The 22,093-nt window shown below is 32.4% G+C and overlaps 1 protein-coding gene across 1 annotated transcript; it reads right to left on the bottom strand.

The window, feature by feature from the left end:
- Positions 1-866: 866 nt before the first annotated feature.
- LOC132750310 (uncharacterized) lies at positions 867-11,564 on the bottom strand (the record flags this gene model as incomplete). The annotated part of the gene is made up of 12 exons (XM_060740257.1): positions 11,495-11,564; positions 10,840-11,091; positions 9,812-9,953; positions 9,141-9,360; positions 8,523-8,678; positions 6,201-6,549; positions 4,910-5,213; positions 4,433-4,559; positions 3,026-3,256; positions 2,424-2,624; positions 1,674-1,750; positions 867-1,023 (listed from the first exon to the last, which is right to left on the bottom strand). Coding segments are annotated over exons 1-12 (2,286 nt in total), but the record flags the coding sequence as incomplete, so codon positions are not given.
- Positions 11,565-22,093: the final 10,529 nt, after the last annotated feature.

Below are 22,093 nucleotides of genomic sequence, written 5' to 3'. Positions count from 1 at the left end.
ACATTTTTAATTAAACAAGTTTGCATTTATTGTAACACTTTGAAGTACCTAAAGGTATAAGTTGTTAATTATCATTTAATATAGAATGGTTATTAGTTGTGTGAGGGAAAAAAAATCGATTACTTGCATCTTTTTTATTTTGATTATCAGAGATGGGACGCAAATTATATTCAACACTAAAAATTCAGTTTTTTTTTTTTTAATCAAGTTTTCTGGTTTTTACGCCGATTTTAAGTATAATTCATTTAATGTGAACTCTTTCCCCCCCTTTTTTAAGCGGGAGACTCCCACTTTCTGCGTTCATATTTTCAAAGATTTTTCTTAAAAATAAGGGTATTTTCCACAAATTAAAGGGAAATCTCCCTCTTTTTGATATCAAAACTTTCTTCTTTGTTAATTGCAAATTCTAAAATCTCCCTCTTTTTGAAAAAAAATCTCCCACTTGATCATCGTAAAAAGTTCACATGTATGTATATTTTATATATATTATATATTATATTATATAGCCGACCAAGCCGATAGGTTTTCCTGGATATTCCTAGTAATAAAACATTTCTCTGTAATTGATGACGCGGTTTCTGAATCAGCGGGGTAGACAAATGACCTTTAAGACTCAATGTCCAAGATAGGTTGCCAAGAAGAAATTTCGCCAGTCAGAGAATCGAACTAACGGCTTCTAGATTACTAATCCAATGTGGGTGGCTATTAATGTATGATTGTTTGTAATTTAAAGATACTTTTTCAGTTATTTCACCTAAATTACTCTACAGTTAAGTCAAATATGTCTATAGTTTTCGATAGAGATTTCTTTTCCAAATTGTGTAAATACTGACACATTTAAGATGCGAAAACTTACAACAACTCACCTTTGAATCAGATGTGATATAAGATATCAAATCTGAATGAACGCCATGTAGCTCATTACATTCTTCATTTAATTCAACAACATCTATAGTTCCATTCAAACACCTTCTAAGAGGGTAAAGCTTTATGATAAATTCTTGAACTGTAGTTGCCTTATCTCTATAAATAACAATACAAGCGTTTCAATGCATGTATGGTAAATTAAGAAAATAGATTTGATTCTTGATTTTGAGTGATCTGTGTTATAATAAAGCACGGTATTGAGTTCAGAAGTAATGTAGTATAATCACGAAGGCCGTCAGCCTGAGTGATTAATTACAAATATCTCAACGACATAACGTGCTATATGTAATATATATATTATATATATATATATAATACAATTCACTCAAAATCAAGGTCTAATTCCTTTCAAATACTTAAAGAAACAAAAATATAGTTGGACAATATTTTTGGTGGTAAAATTTGTTTTTCATCCAGAGCAACGTTCTGTTCCAGTCGGTTGAAATAAACTGTCGTTAAATTTTTACAAACGTTCTGAGAATAACAAATTTTGAAATCGTTGAAAAGATGTTTTGTCTTTATTTTTTTACGAATTTTATCTTCTTTTTTTTTCAAGCAAATTGCAGAGTATTCATAGTGAAATTAAAGTGAGATTTAACTGTTTTGCAACACTAAAATAGCGTTCTTTATTATAACAGTTTTTGCACGTGCTGTTTGGCTCATTGTGACGTCACCTTCATAAAATAACCTTAATTAAAGTTTTCATTTAGTCAAATATAAGTGCAAACTTTAGCATGGTTACAAACCTGCAAAGTTTAGAGGAATTAGCAATTCCTTCAATTTCTCTGTTTCTATTGAGATATAAGCGTATCAGTGACATCACCTTTTGATAAGACCATTTGAGCCGTAACAGCATCGTGTTTTAAATAACTATACGTTTATACCAGGCCGGTAAGTTATCAATCGTAAACACCGTCAGAACAAAACAGGGTTTACTTGACCCAGGCGTGATTTTTATAGCCATTCTGTGAGGGAAAAATATTTGCAGGTTGGTGCTATAAACTTCAAGCTTCTACTTGTCATTACGTCCAATTAACCTGAATGGTAAAATAAATAGAGTCAAGTATGATACATGTGAACTTTCACATTTTCATTACTTTTTCAAGCAAACGAAATTCAACTTCAAATGAAAGATTCTTACGTCAATCTCACTGGACAGAAATCACAAATATATATATATATAGATGTCAGATATTGTTAATATTCCAGAAGCTTATAATAATAGCAAACTTAGTCAAAGTAAAAAAAAGAGACATCTACTAAAGATACAATTGTTTTTATTCTTAAGATGTACTTTTGTCCTTCATCAGATGCAAGATTTTTTTTCATGCTAACAATCTCTATATTCTAGAAATATGTACCGAGAAACAAAGTAGTGTGTTTAGCTGTACAATATTGTCCTGTATTTCACCTTATTTCATTGCTAATTATGGCTGCAATATATCCTTACTGATTTCTAAACAGCATTCTGCTAACAGATGTAACATTTTGTTTACCTTTGAATGTACATCAAGATCGTTTTCATCTAAACAGTTTTCACTAAATCCATATGAATATAACCACACACCACTTTCTTTATCGAAAAAGTCATTCCAATGCCCTGCTACCTTTAGTGACTGCTGAAAATCAACTTCATAATCTCCAAGAATACCATCATACACTTTGCCTTCGTGTGGCGGTGACGTGTCAATTGTTATCTTCGAAAACAACACATACGTTAAATACATATATATTTAATATGTTTTAAGTGACTTTTAATAAACAAGCTATGATTTTTTTATTATTTAATGTCTGTAAGCAGATTAAGATGTCCGTTCTGATTCGAAAGACATATGCTAAGCAGAAAACTCTGTCAAACTGAAAGAAACACTTTCAAAATTTCTTTCAAAGAATTTATACTAAAATTCTTTCTGAAAAAATATCTCATTAATAGTATATAGAAAAACTTTTAAATAATCAATTCTACTTGCAGAATAGTTACAACGATACCTTTATTAAGAATTAGAATGAAATGTATTTTACCTTTATTGCGATAATGAATATAACGCTACAAATTTAATCAATGACTGTAAATGACTCAGACATATTTACACAATACCTTCTTATGTTTGGTTGTTGACAACCCAGCACTGTTGATAACAGTAACCTCTATATAATAGTCGTAATCGTGCTCGCCTATTTCTTTACCAAAGTGTAAACCAGCATTGCTAACGTTAGAAACTGGTGGTTTGATCTGATAATGTCTATGAAAACATCCATTGTACGGAGAACAGTAGCAGTTTGGTCCTCGGGGATATAAACCGTATTTTTGATTACACTCCTTTAAATCCTTTATAAAAAAAACGTCAATCCAAAATAAAAATTTGAAATAGTAGATTTTACAACTAACAAGAGCGATCAGTGATTACATGTGTCGCCTCATGATGGCCAATTTCATGTTGGGACAAGTTTTGTGACAGACGGACAGACAGTGCACAACTAGACTTGGTACTGATCATTCCTGTAAAGTTTGGATAAAATTGCACCAGTAGTTTATGAGGAGTAGTCCGGACAAGCTTTTGTGTATTTGGCAACACACAGAAAAAAACACCTTTTTATCAAAGGGCTATAACTCGGCCAAAAATCATTCAACCGGAAAACCCGTGCAATATACGCAAGGACTTGAGCTACAAATCAATCCTGTAAAGTTTCATTGAAATTGTATAAGTGGTATAAGAGAAGTAGTCCGGACAACTTTAAAAATAAAAAATTATTAAAGGGCCATAACTCTGACAAAAATCATTGAACCGGAAAATGCTGACAATATGCACAACTAGACTTGGTACTGATCAATTCCTGTAAAGTTTAGATGAAATTGCACCAGTAGTTTATGAGGAGTAGTCCGGACAAGCTTTTGTGTATCTGGCAACACACAGAAAAAAACACATTTTAATCAAAGGGCCATAACTCGGCCAAAAATCATTCAACCGAAAAACCCGTGCAATATGCGCAAGGACTTGAGCTACATATCAATCCTGTAAAGTTTCATTGAAATTGCATAATTGGTATAAGAGAAGTAGTCCGGACAAACTATAAAAATAAAAATTATTATAGGGTCATAACTCTGACAAAAATCATTGAACAGGAATATGCTGACAAGATGCACAACTAGACTTGGTACTGATTATTCCTGTAAACTTTGGATGAAAGTGCATCAGTAGTTTATGAGGAGTAGTCCGGACAAGTTTTGTGACTGACGGACAGACGGACAGGCAGACAGACAGACGGACAGACAGACGACGGAGAAGTGATCCCTATATGTCGCCATTACTCCGTAGAGGCGACAAAAAACTGTGACTCCTATTTAATTCTTAACTGCCTTAAAAAATTTGAAGTTTTTATATTGAAACGGCAAACCTTTACTATTTTGAATGGCATGCCATTCTCTACTAAAATTGTGAAATCATCTCTTGAAAGTATAAAATTTAGTTTCATATGAATTCAATAAAAATTTCAATGGATCTACCTTTGTTTCACCTTGTGGAGGTTCATTCGAATTACCATAGACAACCACATCTTTAGTAAAGTTATCAAATACTTTCCACGACACCTCATGTATACCACTGTGATAATCAAATGTTTCCCATTCAATTCTAAAACCAAGAATAAATAAATTATAGATATCAAATTTTAAAAATAGATAATATGATGCTTTCCAACTGCATATTAATACGTTATCAAAAACTTTTGATTATTTAATTTTTAACAGTTTGAATTGAGACGTGATTTTTACAAATTAAAGTTTTTAAAACCTAATCATTTAACAAGTTTCCAAACGTTTGAATAGAGTTAATGTTTTATAAATTAGAATTAAGTTAAAACATTTACTTTTATGTCGGTCGCAATGAATTAAATCATCAATTCGAAGAATTTTTTATTATGTTATATTATTTCTAAATGTTCATACTCAATATAATAATATATATCATAGCTAATTAATTACGTAAGTTCCTTCAATTCCAAAACACTGTGAACGCTGATATTGACTAAATCTCCCTTTGTCAGCCACAAATTTTGTATAACTGGAGGCGACAGATCTATCATCACTGTCACATTGTCTTCGGCAAATTCCCCAACAACATCGTATCCACGTATACAATAGGTCAATCTTTTGCCATCGATTAATTTTTCATCCGTGTATATCATTTTCTGGCTATGAAAATACTCATCAGGTACCCTTTGAAAACTACTGAATGTTGAAGAGTTTTGGAATTCGGTCAAATATGCTATTTCGAAACGTATAATCCCTGCAACAATATTATTGTCAATATATGTTAAAGCATCTAACTAAAAAAATATCTTAATCTGATTTTGAGTTTTAAAAACTATTTATAACTATAACAATTAGATTTACTGTGTATATCCTGTAGGCAGAATATGAAAAAAGTTACGTTAGGCGCAAAGGTTACGTCGAATCCGTACAACGCTTTAGCAAAAACGAGTATTTTTCATTACCAAAGTATTTTTTTGGAACTGAAATTCAAAGAAACGAATTAGCGCATACTTTTGCTATGAACTGTAACCGGTGGTACAAATTTACTTTAACCAGTATTACAAATGTGTCAGCATTTCTTGTTTTTACTTTTTTAGATCATTTGTGTGAATGCCGATCTTACTAACGTTTTAAGTATGACTTTTGTGTTTCATCGAAATAAGTAAGTAAAGTAACGCATGTAAAAATCTTCATTGGTCTATATTCAATACACGTTAGACAATTGTCCAAACTACTAGTGTCTTCAAAAATTGTCTTATTTACCTTTTATCTGCTAATTTTAGTGTAATATGACACACGTAGTGTGCCAAATATTTCAGGTTTACCGAATAACAAAATCAGTAATGTAATTTATATGTAATTGTATTAGGTCATAATGACGAGTCGCTTTATCTAAGCTAGGTCATCATTCACAAATAAGAATAAAATAAACACTGTAAATTTTAGTTAGCAAAGTATGCGCTCATTTATTCCTTTCATTCTATAAAAATATTGGTTCATTTATGTACCGTTGTGATTACTTTGACCATAGAATTATACAATTCTACATTACTTTTGCTGTACAATTCCCTGTGTCATTTGCACATTCCTGCTTTATATTATATACACGGTGAAAAGACAATTTTGTTTTTGATTCTAAGAACTGTAAGAGATTTAAAATATTTCTAATCTGTGTGGTTCTTGTTATATATGGCATAATGAATTCCGTACATACGAAATATTTATAACAAACATTTATTACCATCTATATTATCTATCTTTTCAATTGTCCTTTCAGATCTTCCGTGACGATCATCAAGGTCCCTGCTTATATCTTTACTTTCCGGAACTTCATTTAGCCACCCCCCGTCACTATGTCTAACATTTCTAAATCTTCCTGGCCAGACAATTTCAATTACATCACTAAACTTATTTATCCAGTTATTTGCTGTGGCCTGTATGGCTCTACTTTGACTTCCATGAAGATCCACAACAGATGCATTGTCGAATAATACTATTCTCCTTGCAACTTTGTCGTTTCCAGCCTGATCGTATGTGATAATTTCAATAGAATAAGGCCCAGGTTCGTCGAGTTCTAGCGTGAGGGAACTCTGAAAGTAACACACAACATTTTTTTACAAAAAAGTCTACTTTTGTAATATGTTTTATGAGAGGAAAATAAACACTTATAATGAGTGGCCTATTTACCTGGCATTAATAAGACCAACAAAACTGTTCGTGAACATTTGAATATTTATCAGTATCATTATACAAATAAAGACATGTATACATTGTAACAGGACATTTATTTACTATAAAATGTTCATTATCTCGGACAATTATTCTATGTTTGTTAAAACTACTTTTCAGACAACTCAATACAAATGCCGCCAAGTTCTAGTGTGGGGGAGCTTTAAAACCAACGCCAATCAAAGTTTTAATTGTTGTCTGCGTCAGTTGTGATGACCCGCAATCTTAGCTCTTTAGCGAAGATTTCAGGCGACCATTGATCTCGGACATCGGGTCTTATTTTTATTTGTCAGTCACTGAAGGAAGTAGCTTGCAGAGAATTGGTTATACTTTAAGCTTTACATAAAAGTCAGATAGTTCGATCGACCAAGCTTTAACCAAGATACGTAGATAGCTGTAAAACTCAAACAAACAAAACTAAAAAACATGATTTTACTAAAATTTATAGTGATCTACTATATAATTATACATATGAAATATCCAATCAGCAACTTGCAGTTAAAAAGAAAATAACTTTTAAGGTACGAATCTGTGTAAAATAATCATGATTTGAAGAAACACGGTAAAATCTACAAGCTCTAGACCTTGGGATTTAAGGAATGATTTTTAAGTATTACATATATGAGAATAAGTTAAATCAAGCAACCCTGTGGCAGGTTAATTTCGATCAGACGAGGTATGCTTTACGAGCTTAGTGGGTATAATATAATGAAACAAATTGCTTTTACTCAACGAGAGATTGTTGAAAGATCTTAGACATTTTATGTTGAGAGAAAAAGATAACAAAAATCCTTTTTCTACATAAAACTATATAAAACTGGCTCATTGGGCTGGTCCAACTTTGACCCGAGGGTCACGACTTGATTAAAATCAATAAGGTTTTTGTCATTGCTGTACACTGTAAAATATATAAACATTTCGTTGTTTCACAGAAGATATCATTTGAATGAGTCGCTGATGACAAAAAACGATCCTAAAAGTTCACTTTATCACAGTGTGACATATGATCATAAAGGCTGACATCTGGTTGGGTCTTGCGTCGCATCAACACTTTAAATGTCATATTACGATTTTCCTGCTTTACTTTTGGAGGAAGACCGCAAGTGCCCCTCCGCGCATAATTTCAGAATATTTACACCATTTGGCCATCTATAGATTATATGATTTTCTGCAGGTGAATATCACTTCATATTCAATAGATCACTACTTAATTGTTTTATAAAGAATTTTGAAGCATCGATGGAAAGGTACTTTCTATTATGGCCTATTTGTTATGTGAAGGTATACCGATTGGTAGTAAGACCTGTTTTCATGACTTATATGTTGCTCTATATTTTTATAGAATAGTAGAAAGTGTCAAATTTCGAACACAAAATGGTAATGTTATCCCCTTTTCTCTAACTGTCAAAAAATTATTTAATCAGACAGCCTTATATTAGTAAAGGTGAGAACACAACCATTTAGATTTGTTATCAGATTACACTGCAACCATGACAAAAAATCTTGAAAACATTCTTCAACACAATATATTGAAACAAATGAGCCATTTTTCAAATGATAGACGGCCATCTTGGCGGCCGTCTTGAATTTCTCAACACGTACCATGATTTTACATGTCTACCCAAAATTTGTAAACGTTAAATATGTAGCTTTCCTTGATATACAATTAACCCATAGACTTTTTTCACCGTAAAGGTTCCCAGTGACTGTACTATTGACTGTCAGTATGTCAGTATTTTTTTATTTCGAAATTATAGAAAATGACTTGTAATTCTAAGTACTTGTTATACTTATTCTACTTGTAATATATATATTCAGACAGTTGCATGCTTACATATGAGGAACTGGCATTCATAGAAGGATTCAGCGGATTTCCATACATAAGTGGACCAGTGTCAGTTGTTTTTTTTAATGTGTATATATTAAACACATACTCTTCTACACCAGAATCACTGTCACTCCATCCGTCCCACTGTACGGTCACTTTCGGCTGAAATGAGATTTTTATACCATAATTATGCAGTGTAAATGATGAATTTTTATATTAGCATACGAATGTATATTGTCTACGAGGCTGACGTAACATTATCATTTAATCATTTATATATTTGTCATTTTTTTACAATAGTATGGGACATTTCTTTAAAAAGATTATTTTCTCAACAAAGATATATCTAAGAAACGATAATTAAATCATAGGTGTGACATGACTAAAACATCATTTGCTTTCTGTATGCTAATGCTCACATCCATTTTTTTGCACTATTCCGAACAATGTTTAAGTAAATACAAATGTACAAAGAAAGCAAATGTTGCAATGGACAATGTACAGTCAAGTGAATTAGTAATTTACATTATGGAAAAGAAGGTATTATTTCTATAATCAATTTAATTTTGAAATTGAATGGTTAAACAGTTTATAACTCTAAAATATATTTGCTGCTTACATTACCTGTGTAAGAAAATCTGTTGCTTTTAATGCATCTTTCTTACAGTCGTCACTTTGTTCAAAGCAATGGACAGGTGGGTAAGTGTCAAATTCCAGTTCAAGAAATTCGGTTGTTTTAATACCAATAAGATCATACTCTTTTTTTGAATACGGCCGCTGAAAACTACTTCTATCTTCATAAAGTACTTTGCCACCGTTTTTTGCAGACACGGTATATTCTATTCTGAAAGAAAATATTTCGACATAAACCAATAATATATAATTATGAATTAAATGTACATTAATATTTTCAAGAATATTTTTTGAATGTTTTGTTGATGAATGCTTTTAAAAAAAAACAATGGTTTACGAGTACAAGTGCAAAATATAGAGAAAAGAAAAAGTGCTTTTACTTTAATTTTTGAAAAATTTTATTAAGTTTTACGTATTATCTTATATTAGAACTACATAAGCCTTAACTAGTTTTAAGTTTGTAATTTTTTCGAAATTTGCTCAAAGGCATGATCTGTACAATATACAAATCTAACTTAATGAACTACAGTTAAATTGGTTAATTCCCGAACCATCCTACCGAATTTGCACATCTTAATCATTTATGGGTAAATGGGTATGTGACAAAGATGTGTAGATATACAATGTATTAGAATATACTGGCCTTGATATTGTTTCCATACCTATCCCCATGCATAAAGTTTCCTTTAAATATCCTTTGCCATGATGTTATACTCTTTAAATATTTCGGCTTGATCTCTTTATCACAGTTTTCAGCAAAGTTTGTACATCCTCCGTTTATTGACCACTCTGCCTTGTCCGTACCTGTTATTAAAGTTACACTTTTTATAAACTAATATTACCTTAATGACATATTATACTTTTTGCAAAACAACACAAAATATTTATTACTATTTGGATCTGCCCTTCATGGAATAAAATATATTCTGTCTATTATTGCAATTTTCAACATTTTTATGTAATATTATTATAATAAAACATTGTTATTCCTTCAGCAGTAAATAGTTAGGTTCACTTCTTGGTAACATAGCTTTCTCTTTCAGAACTTGTTTCAGTCTTTTCAAAGGCTAGGATTCATTTGATCAGTATCAACTTAACGGCAAACTAACAAAGTCACAAAGAATATGATTGATTAATTAAATGAGTGTCACGTAACCGATTATAAGTTAACGAATTGTCATGTTCATAATTTTGACGCTTAAACCAATGGTCATATATGACGTCATATTTTACATCATTGGAACACTGAAGCTGACAAAAGAAAGTCTGTTTGAATATTTCCTTATCTTTATTCTAACGTCAGCGATATATGAGATAATCCACAAACTGTTATTTAAAGGCAAAATAATATAAATGAAAGCATAATTTTTATGATAATATAAATGAAAGCATATGAAAAAAATATATCTACAAGTATAAATAGAAAGTAAGCAACTCTGTGTCTTGACTATTTGAAAGGGCTTTATAAAGGAAGTTTTTTTTTCAAATTGCATTAAAATGAACAAGAAACATTGATATGATGGCTAATGTTTAAACTGACTTTTGAAAACATAATTTACTTTAACATCTCTTGCTATAAAAGGCATTACCTGGCAGAATAGTGTCCTATCATTATCATTAATGGTAAAATTTTATCAAAAGAAATTTAACAATAACTGCAATTCAATATGACTTTAGTTAAAGTATATACCTCTTAACAACGTGAGACCAATGTCCATGTCATCTATTCCGATCGTATAATCTGTTATATAGTTTGGTTTCTTTTCTTTGTCTATCTCCGGTATATAGTGTGACGAAGCTTTCAGCGTTAGCTCAGACCAATCAGTTACTTTGGTCCAGAATTTTGTTTTATTAAATGCTTTATCCAATATCAGTTTATGATCTGTATTATCCACCAGGGTAAAAAAGAAATCTTTAATTGTCGGTTGTCTTTCAGATGTAGCTAAAAATAAACGGAAAAACAATAACAAAATCAGTATAGAATTTGATAATGGTTGATAACTCGTTAAAATCCTCCTGAATGGTGAAGTATAATTGAATGTACAGTTTCAGCGATGGACTTGAACCCTTTTTTTCAAGAAATAACAAAAACAAAAAATTTCTTTATTTCTCACATTATAAAATTTAACTATTTCAATTTCAACCTTCTTTTTATTTTAATTTTAGTTAATATATTTAGTCCGTGTTGTACTTCATCTAGCCTTTTCATTCTTCAGAGGCCAAAATGATCAATAACAAATTCAAATTTCACTCAATCTAGAAATGTTTTTTATATTCCAAGTTCAAAATTTATGTCAAATCTACTTGAAGAAACTTTTCTTGTCGTTAATTTTTTTACGAGTTACCTCTCTTACATATTCGAGACACATAAAATTCTGTATCATTAAGCGTTTTAATACTGTGATCGGATGTCATTTGCAAAGAACATACTTTTTATGTAAATAAAGTTCTATCAAAATGCAACAAGAAATGTCAAATAAACATAAGAGATAGTTTAAACTAGAACTGCCACTATGATGACGTGAATACCCCCGCATACCACTTTGTCAGAATCAACAGTGGCCATTTAGAGCTCAAGGACAACCTCCCTGCCAAATCTGAGGTTACTAAGCCAGTGCATTGCTAAGTTATGTATTCTACATGCTTCAAATGTGAAAATGTCAAAATCAATACATTGCGGACAGGACATTCTTTAGCAATTGAGAAGAAAAGCTTTTTTTGTCAAGGTCCCTGTGACCTTGACCTTTGACCCAGTGACCTCAAAATCAATAGGGGTCACCTTATAGTCATGATCAACATCCATGCCAAATATGAAGACTGTGGGTTAAAGGAATCTTAAGTTAATGGGTGGACAAACTTTTTGAAGTCAAAGTCCCTATGACCTTGACCTTTGATCCAGTGACCTCAAAATCAAAAGAGGTCATCTACTAATCATGACTAACCTCCATTCCAAATATGAAGACTGTGGGTCATAGGAATCTTAAGTTATTGAGCGGACAAGCTTTTTGAAGTCAAGGCCCCTGTGACCTTGACCTTTGACCTGGTGACCTCAAAATCAATAGGGGTCATCTACTAATCATGACTAACCTCCATGCCAAATATGAAGACTGTGGGTTAAAGGAATCTTAAGTTATAGGGCGGACAAGCTTTTTGAAGTCAAGGCCCCTGTGACCTTGACCTTTGACCTGGTGACCTCAAAGTCAATAGGGGTCATCTACTAATCATGACTAAGCTCCATGCCAAATATGAAGACTGTGGGTCAAAGGAATCTTAAGTTATTGGGCGGACAAGCTTTTTGAAGTAAAGGCCCCTGTGACCTTGACCTTTGACCTGGTGACCTCAAAGTCAATAGGGGTCATCTACTTATCATAACTAGCCTCCATGCCAAATATGAAGACTGTAGGTCAAAGGAATCTTAAGTTATTGGTTGGACAAGCTTTTTGAAGTCAAGGCCCCTGTGACCTTTGACCTGGTGACCTCAAAGTCAATAGGGGTCATCTACTAATCATGACTAACCTCAATGCCAAATATGAAGACTATGGGTCAAAGGAATCTTAAGTTATTGGGCGGACAAGCTTTTTGAAGTCAGGGCCCCTGTGACCTTGACCTTTGACCTGGTGACCTCAAAATCAATAGGGGTCATCTACTAATCACGACTTACCTCCATGCCAAATATGAAGACTGTGGGTCAAAGGAATCTTAAGTTATTGGGCGGACAAGCTTTTTGAAGTCAAGGCCCCTGTGACCTTGACCTTTGACCTGGTAGCCTCAAAATCAATAGGGGTCATCTACTAATCATGACTAACCTCCATGCCAAATATGAAGACTAAGGGTCAAAGGAATCTTAAGTTATTGGGCGGACAAGAAAAAACCGACGGCCGGACGGACGGACGGACAGCCGGACGTTCTCACAGGACAGTAATTATGTGGCTACTCTATTGTTCTCTCTATTGTTCTTTTTAGCCACACAAAAGAAAATAGCCACATAAAAGCATTACGGAATGAATGACATCAAAGAGAAAGAACAGTTACCTATTGTCCCTCTAGCCACATAATTACTCTCATGTGAGTGCGGACGGACGGACGGACGGACGGACAAGCTGATTCCAGTATACCCCCCTTACAACTTTGTTGTGCGGGGGTATAATGATTGAGTAAAAATATTGATTACTCGTACACAACTACACAACCTATATGAGACCCGGCTAGAGCCTCATCCGGTACGAGTTTTACAGTTGTGTACTCGCCGACTGTGTACCTACCCGTTGCACAGTCCATACCACCACCGAATCCGACGGCACATTTGCAGTCTTTGCTAAGTACCATATCACCAGTGCAAGTTCCAGGAAAACATCTTGCTCCCTGTTTCCAAGAACACGCCCCTACAGGGTACAAACAATCAAAGAATGACATCGACTGTCAACATATTGCATTGCAGAAGAAATAAAGATTTTATATCTAATTTAGTCAAATTAATTTTAATTAATTTTTCCATTTTTTTTACAAGTTTTAATCGAATGAACCAAATTAGACTCCTGCAACAAATTTATTTAGCCAATTAAAGATAAGCAACGAATCTGATATAAATATCAAGTTTGTAAGATTACCGTGTGTTATTACCATGTGTTAAATTTATTATTACTTTAAACCGATAACGACAACAAAAGACAAGGATCACCTTAAATCCTTAAAAAAAAATACATTTGAATTTGTTCAAACTGAGTGTCAAATCAAAAAGTACAATAATGCATATGGACACCGAACAGCGAAAGTGCCTGACACTTCGTCGCTTTAGTTCCAGAGTGACGCAAGTCATTTTTTGTGAAAAATGTCGAGTTTGGTATCATTTTTTTCAGCTCGACGAGTTCTACAAGATGAAACTACTTGTGACACTGTGGAACGCCAAATCATGCATTTTATGTTGGTATCTTAATGACGCATGTCGGTTCTGTGACTATTTATTTCGTTCCAAACTGACGCATCTTTTAAGCCAATCAAACACGTTCATTTACTGCATGTCTTGAAGCGCGGCCATTGCAATGAAAGCTGTGTTGAAACTTTTTGGACTTTTTCGATAAGATTTCATTGATCCTGATATGTTTTGGTTAATCTAAATATGTTTTTTATAGAAACATAACCAGAGTATCTGTTGATTGTGCTCCAAAAAGCAATTGTTCAGTAATTGACAGAATTGGAATTAGTGCTCCAAGGAAACTGAAATACTTTCGGATTTACAAGGTTTCGGATAAAATGTAAAAGCATTGGAAACTGTTTGTCACATTTTCTATTACTGAATATTTTTGTAATTTATCTATAAATGTTTTTATTTTAATATAATATGAAGAAAAGATCTGTTGATATTACAGACTACAATCAATATAAAAAAATTAGAAAACCGACGGAGTATGATTTGGTCTGTTCGCTAGTGATTATTTATAGTACAATACCACTCATAGCCTGTTAACTAGTATAAAGCGGAACTGTATTATTAAAATATTGTTCTCAGACGATTTAACAACACTGTGTCCAGATATCGGAAGATTTTTACAGCCACCACACTAGCACCTAGAAGACCTTTGTTGTGACTGTACATAAAAAAAACTACATTATTATAACCATATATCATAAGAAAAACACATTTCATCTTCTAATGCATTTTTTTCCATTATATTCAGATTCATGGAAAACCAAGTTGACAAGAATTCGATGTTGACTTTAATTGATCTACCTGATTTAGTCTTAGTAAAAATCTTTAGTCATTTGGACATACAGGAACTGCTTAAAACTGTGTCTGTAACACATACAAGATTCAATGAAATTGTGAAGAAAACATCTTGTCTGTGGAAGCATTTTTTCATTTGACCATCCACTAGAACTGGACACTTACTAATTTCAGAAACATTTTGGATCATTCTTCTGCCTTTCTTGAGTTCCTCATCCCAGGCGTTACACTGCATTTGGGGTCTTCAGAAATCGACTTTGAGCTAGTTACCAAAATTATCCAATGCTAAAAACCTGTATTGGCTCGACTTAACAGGATGCAGACTTTCAAACACTGTGTTTTCCTGCCAATGCTTTGCAACTTAGAAATACTTAATGTTTCGGAATGTACAAATTTGGTTAACAGGATTTCGAAATAATTTCAAAGTTAGCACATTTGGATCACTTATATGTATCTTTTTACAAACATAAGGCCTGATACTATAGCATTTGTGTGTGAAAGTTTAACATTGTCTGTTCTAGATATCTCAGGCATAAAAGTTGAATATAGAACAATGTGTAAGAATTTTACAACCAGATTTGGCATATTTGCATTTAAGTGTTGAAAGTCAAGAAGATGAAATATGGCTCAAAGGATTTGTGTCGAGACATTATGAATCGTTATCTGTAAATATATACAGATTTTGAAATGAATAAATTCAGTGTAAACCGAGTACTTAACATGCTAGAGGATAGTGATTCAGATAATGAGATACTTGAAGACTCTGAAGAATAACTTAAAACTTTAAAAAAGTATTCCATTACAAACAAATACTAGTGATAGTTATGAATCAGCTAATAATTTATGCGTAAGGTCTATGTCCTTTCGTGACATTTATGAAAACAACAAGTAAAAAAACATTAGAAGTGACTCAAAATCAAGATGTTATGCCTTGTACATTTAATAACAATAACGATACACCGTGAATAGAATAAGTAATGATGATCAAGTTCAATACACGGGATATTTTCATATTAGTGGTAATAATGAAACAGCTATTAATAGAACAACGGACATGAAATAATATTCAATGCCCTGAACTGATGAATGTAACTACAGATGTGATTCAAGTTCACTGTGAAGGGCCTTTTATCATTTTAATTGCAATGATGAAGCAACATCGAACACATCAACAGACATGAATCAAGTTCAATATCCTATGACAATTAATGATGAATTTGAGATGAAAAGAGCAACTTATATCAAATCCACAAGAATCTTCTGTTTCTCTGAATGTATATGACTTGAATAGTTTGCCTGCGTCATTTTTAGACGAACTGAACAATGACAATGTATGTATGGTATCTGAAAATAGTATCGATGTCTTCGCGAATTTTAATCAAACAAGCTGTCAAGAAGTTGATACATTCGTATACTCAAGAGACACAAACGAAGAATATGACATCTTAGATCTTGACAAACATTTAGACAATAATAACAATATATCATTACCAAACAGATATGAAGCTGCTAAGGAAGATTGTATCTATGAAGAGACGAATTCAAATTTGTCAAATGAGATAGAAAATGAAAATGATAACACTCAGAAAAGTGATCAAAGTCAGGTTTTTAATGGACCTATCAATGAAAATATCAACAATCAGTCTTGTCAGAATGGTACTGTTACACGTGGACGAAAACGAGTCAGAAATAACGAAATGTGGTCAAAAACAATTAATAAAAGGAGGAGACAAGCAGGTAAAGAATATATAAACCGGCAAGGAGTAAAGGTACCACAGAAAAGAGTGAGTGTTAAAAACAATTGTAAAGGAACCAGCAATTGTCGAAGAAAGTGTACTCAGCAGTTTAGTGATGAACAAATTTAAGCTATTCATGACGGATATTGGTCATTAGACGATGATGGGGGAAAGAATGGTTTCATTGCCCGTACAATAACAAGACGCACTAATGAAAACAAGAAAAAAAGATAGTAATCGTAGATATACTTATGAGTTCTTTTTCTTCAGAAATGATGATAAGATACAAGTGTGTAAAGACTTTTATCTAGGTGTCCTTCATATATCAGATAATCGTTACAGACAATACTTCAAAAAAGTTGATACAAAAGAAGGAAACGAGTTTAGAGATATGCGGGGGAAACGAACTAAGAGACGAAAAAGTGAAGATGAAATCAACGTCATTCGGAAACATATTGAATCCTTTCAGCGAATACCGTCTCATTACTGCCGTTCAAACTCTTCAAAAGAATATTTAGAACCAGGTTTAAATGTAAACATAAGTACAAGTTATACTTAGAACATTGTGCAAATATTCTAAGAAAGCCTTTAAAAAGGGGTATGTACAGAGAAATATTCAACAAAAGAATATAATATCGGCTTCCATATACCTAAAAAAGACCGTTGTGACTTATGTGAAGCAATAAAGATAAGAGCTGATAATAATTCATTAAACTCTATCGAAAAGGAATTTCAAGAAAAAATATAAGAAACACATTTGTGATAAAAAAATCAACAAAAATGGAAAGAGACAAAGATAGAATGAACAAAACAGACATGATTGTTTCTTTTGATTTAGAAAATGTAATACTTTTACCGAAAGCGAATGTGAGCAATTTCTTTTATAAAAGAAAATTAGCCACGTATAATCTCACCGCACACGTATCAAAGGATGGAACAGCATACAACTGTATCTGGAATGAAATTATCGGCGGAAGAGGAGCCAATGAGATTGCTAGTGCGATTGTTACTATTCTGAAAGACGTTAAAAGAGTCCATCCAACAATAAAGTATTTTACATTATGGTCTGACAAACTGCATTCCACAAAATAAAAACTCAATTATGACAATAGCTCTGAAAACGATTTATGAACGATTATGACATAGATTGTATAGTTCAGAAATTTTGGTTGTCCTGGACACTCTGTGTCCAAGAAGTGGACAACATACATAGCAATATTGAACGTATAAACCAGATACACGGAAATCTATAGTCCACTATCTTTAATTCGGGTCCTTAAATCCTTGAACATGAAACGCAAGAATGCAGTTCGATTTATTCAAATGCAGAAGCATCACTTCATGGATTACCAAAAAAAGCATAATGCCATTAAAATTCAATGATATACCTTATACTAAAGTAAAGTGTCTCAAGTATGAAAAAGCAAGACCATTTTCAGTAGGGTAAAAACTTTCCTATGAAGAAGATGTATTTAAAACAGTTATAATTGCAACGCGAAAAACAAGACAAAGTTTACCGATTCTAGAACTGCCCAATCCAAAAATGCTAAAGTGTCACAGGATTATGTCAGATCAAAAGAAGAAAGACATTTCAGAAATGCTGAAAATATTGCCTGAAGTGGACCAACAGTTTTACAAAGCCAGTAAACTAGTAACTGTTAAACAATAATTGAAGTCAATTAGCGGTGAAACTTATTCAATTGTAGTTAGGATGTTTGTTCAAATATGTAGTTAAACTGATTGTTATGGGATCATAAGTCTTTGAGTTAAAAGTTGCTTTACCCTAAATATAATCGGTATAATGTGAATAGATAATTACGTTCATAATAATTCTTTCCGTTTGTGCCATATTGAAGACATTTTATCACATGAATTCGAACAGATGAAGGACATGATATCATGATAAATGACTACAATATTTACATTTCATGAAGCGGTCCGAATTTCTTGTGTTTAAATAATAGGTCTTTACTTTATGTTAGTCATTGATGTTCTTATGAAAATGATTTTTTTAAATATTTGAACTATTGATTTACATAGTTTGCAGCAGTACTTTTCGGTGAATATGCTTGAAACTTTTGATATTGACAACTTACAGTACATGTATATGTCAATGATAATATGTTATTTCTTATGTTTAAAAATCTTTCTTTGTGTTGTTCATTGTTAATTTTTTTTTTCAAAGATTTTGTTTTAACAAATTATCTTACAAATGTATTGTCATGTAAATAGAAACAGTTACTTTGTTTTCACTAATAAAAGTGTTATTATCTTCATATTTTGAATATGCTTTCATATTTTTAAATAAAGTTACGTCAGAAAAGTAAGCAAATTGTATTTACTTTAATTCCATTCCAAATTGACGCAAACTATTATTTCGAACCAAATTGACGTATGTCAATGCGTCACTTTAGAAAATATTTGAAACAGCTACAGCGTATTTTTTCAATGACATTACTATATTTTGTTTATTAAATATTAAAAAAACAATTCAAGGAATGACACTTAAATTTTGCATACATATATATCTGCACACATTTTGTTTATGTCTAAATTCTCATATTAATTCATCAAATAGTAAAAAAGATACAAGACTTTTAAACTTTAAACCTCATTTTCTCGAAATGAAAGAAATACGACATACGTCACTCTGGAACTAAAGCGACGACTTGTGACATAAACTTGATCTTAAACCCAGAGTATAAAAACTTACTTTGACATTGCCTATCATCTGGTTTACCAGTATAGACGTTGTATCCTGGGCTATTTCTAATGTATTCTTGAACACAATAAACACATCTGTAATCACTACTCGTTGTGCAGAGGGCCAGATTGCAGTTTTCTGGTTTGGTGCACGCTTTAAAAATGGGGAAATTGTTTAATTGGTTTGATTTTAAAAATAAATAAAATAGTAAAAAAGAATTAATGACTAAAACAGAAGAAATATCATATATAAAGCTCATATTTCTCTTAAATAAAAGTCATATATTAACATAAGTATTTAAATAAAATATGGATTTGTTACATAATCTAACTATTTTTTGTTGTCATTTACCTTCACATGCAACCAAAAATAATCAGAAGTATATTCGTTAAGACAACTTCTGATGCATTTAAAGGGAACTAACTTTTTTTTTTGACTACCGTTTTAAATGTGTTACCCGTGCAATATCCGTTGTTATAGGTAACTGGATAGTATCCTTCATTACAATTTATGCATTCTGATGGTGCATCGCATTTTCCACCACTATTTCTCACAACTCTTCCATCTTTGTGTTTCGCTTCGCCTTCATTTCTATTGCAAGCATTTAGACCGGAGCCTCCGGAGCAGAGTGCTAAAATAGTATTATGGGGATGAAAACGTATATATCATTCAAGAAAATTATACATTCACGCACAAGCTCAAACGCAAGTACGCGCGCACACGAACACATACACGTACGTAGTACTACGTACCCACGTACGTACGTACCTACGTACGTACATACATACATACATACATATATGCTATAAGATCGGCATCGCGCAAAGAATTCTTCAACATTTGTTAGTTCCTTATCTTGCATCAACATGAGTAATATCAAAATAATAACAAAAACATAAATGTAATTTTAACATAATTGTGTCATTTATGTTCATTTGGGAAAAATCATGCAAATCAGTATTTCATTTGAACAAGCTATTGAGTTGTTATTTATCGCATACTAATAATGAGATATTATTTCTATAATGTTCTTTAACTCTTTTTCTAACAGATGTATTTCCGACGTTAAATCATGGAATTTTGGTTGAACCCTTTTATTTACCGAATATTTAATAAAGATAGGGGTAGTCATATATAGATACGGAACGTGTACATACATAGAAATAAATATAATCTTTTTATTTATCAAATGTATCTGTGATAAATATATAACATACGTGAACCACATCTGTTATAAAAAGGCGTCCAACTGTGTGTCCATCCGTTACAGCATTGGCTCTGTTGTAAATATCTTAAAACAAAAATTACAATAATTAATATGTTGGAAAAATATAATCATATGCGGCACATTATGCTGTATCTGTCAGGGCTATTATGTATCAATGGGGTCATACCATACGCGCGCATTCTCAAAATCCTGATACCGCGAACACTTTTTCAACCGGTATTTTGAACAAAAACGAGGCATGTAAAGCAATCAGAAAAGATTTGAATTTAATTTCTTTTACAAAGAAGATGTCCTTACTTCTAGTTTTAATATTCCAAATGCCTTGACACAAGTCTTCCCTTTCTTGTCAGTATTTCGTGTTGAATGCGATTTTGATTCTGGATGCAGCGTTCAAATGTTACAGAAATTGAGAGATTGTCTATTAAACTGAAAGTTTTACACAGCTGCAAGTTTATTTTATTGTAAAACCTGTTTCAATCTTTGTCTTTTCCTTTGTACTAAAAATGTCTTAAAACGAACTTTTTACAAGAAAAAGACATTATGATACTGCGTACACTCTCAAAAATCAAGATACTGCGTGTTATTGATTCTGCCTACACTTATTCTTCGAAGCAGTCTAAGTTCATAATGGGATCAAATGGATAACACTGGAAAACAAAACATAAAACAAGAAACATGGCAATGCCACGAAACCAGGTTTTCAATTATCTCCATTGTATATAAATATGTTGTATTTGTAATACAAATGCAAGCAATAAACAATGTAACTATGTGCAATGTAAAACATGAATAATGTAGGAGGAATTGCCACAGAAGAAGTGTTCACTGTATATTCTGTATAAGGAAAAAATGTATTCTGTATAAGGAAAAAAAACAAAGGGCCATAATTAGGTCAAAAATTATCCAATCACAAAACCTCTACAATATGCGCCAGGGCACATGATGACAAAGCTTCTGTGAAAGTTTGAACAAAATCTGTTGAGAAATGTAGGACTAGTTCAGCACAGAAGAATTTGTTCACTATATATTGATAATTCTGTATAACGAAAAAAAACAAAGGGGCATAATTAGGTCAAATATTATCCAATCACAAAACCCTAACAATATGCGCCAGGGCACTTGATAACAAAGCTTCTGTGAAAGTTTGAACAAAGTCTGTTGAGAAATGTAGGACAAGTTCAGCACAGAAGAATTTGTTCACTATATATTCTGTATAAGGAAAAAAACAAAGGGGCATAATTAGGTCAAATATTATCCAATCACAAAACCCCGACAATATGTGCCAGGGCACTTGATAACAAAGCTTCTGTGAAAGTTTGGTCAAAATCCATTGAGAAATGTAGGAGAAGTTGCGCACAGAAGAAATTGTTCACTATATATTCTATATAAGGAAAAAAAACAAAGGGCCATAATTAAGTCAAATATTATCCAATGGCAAAACCCGGACAATAAGTGCCAGGGCACTTGATGACAAAAGCTTCTGTAAAAGTTTGGTCAAAATCCGTTGAGAAATGTAGGAGGAGTTGCGCACAGAAGAAATTGTTCACTATATAT

This window comes from Ruditapes philippinarum, unplaced genomic scaffold (genome assembly GCF_026571515.1).
Source record: "Ruditapes philippinarum isolate M1 unplaced genomic scaffold, ASM2657151v2 ctg7128_1_1_1_1, whole genome shotgun sequence".
Taxonomy (NCBI): domain Eukaryota; kingdom Metazoa; phylum Mollusca; class Bivalvia; order Venerida; family Veneridae; genus Ruditapes; species Ruditapes philippinarum.
Note: the sequence above shows the minus strand (reverse complement) of the source record. Positions and strands in the feature narration are given on the sequence as shown.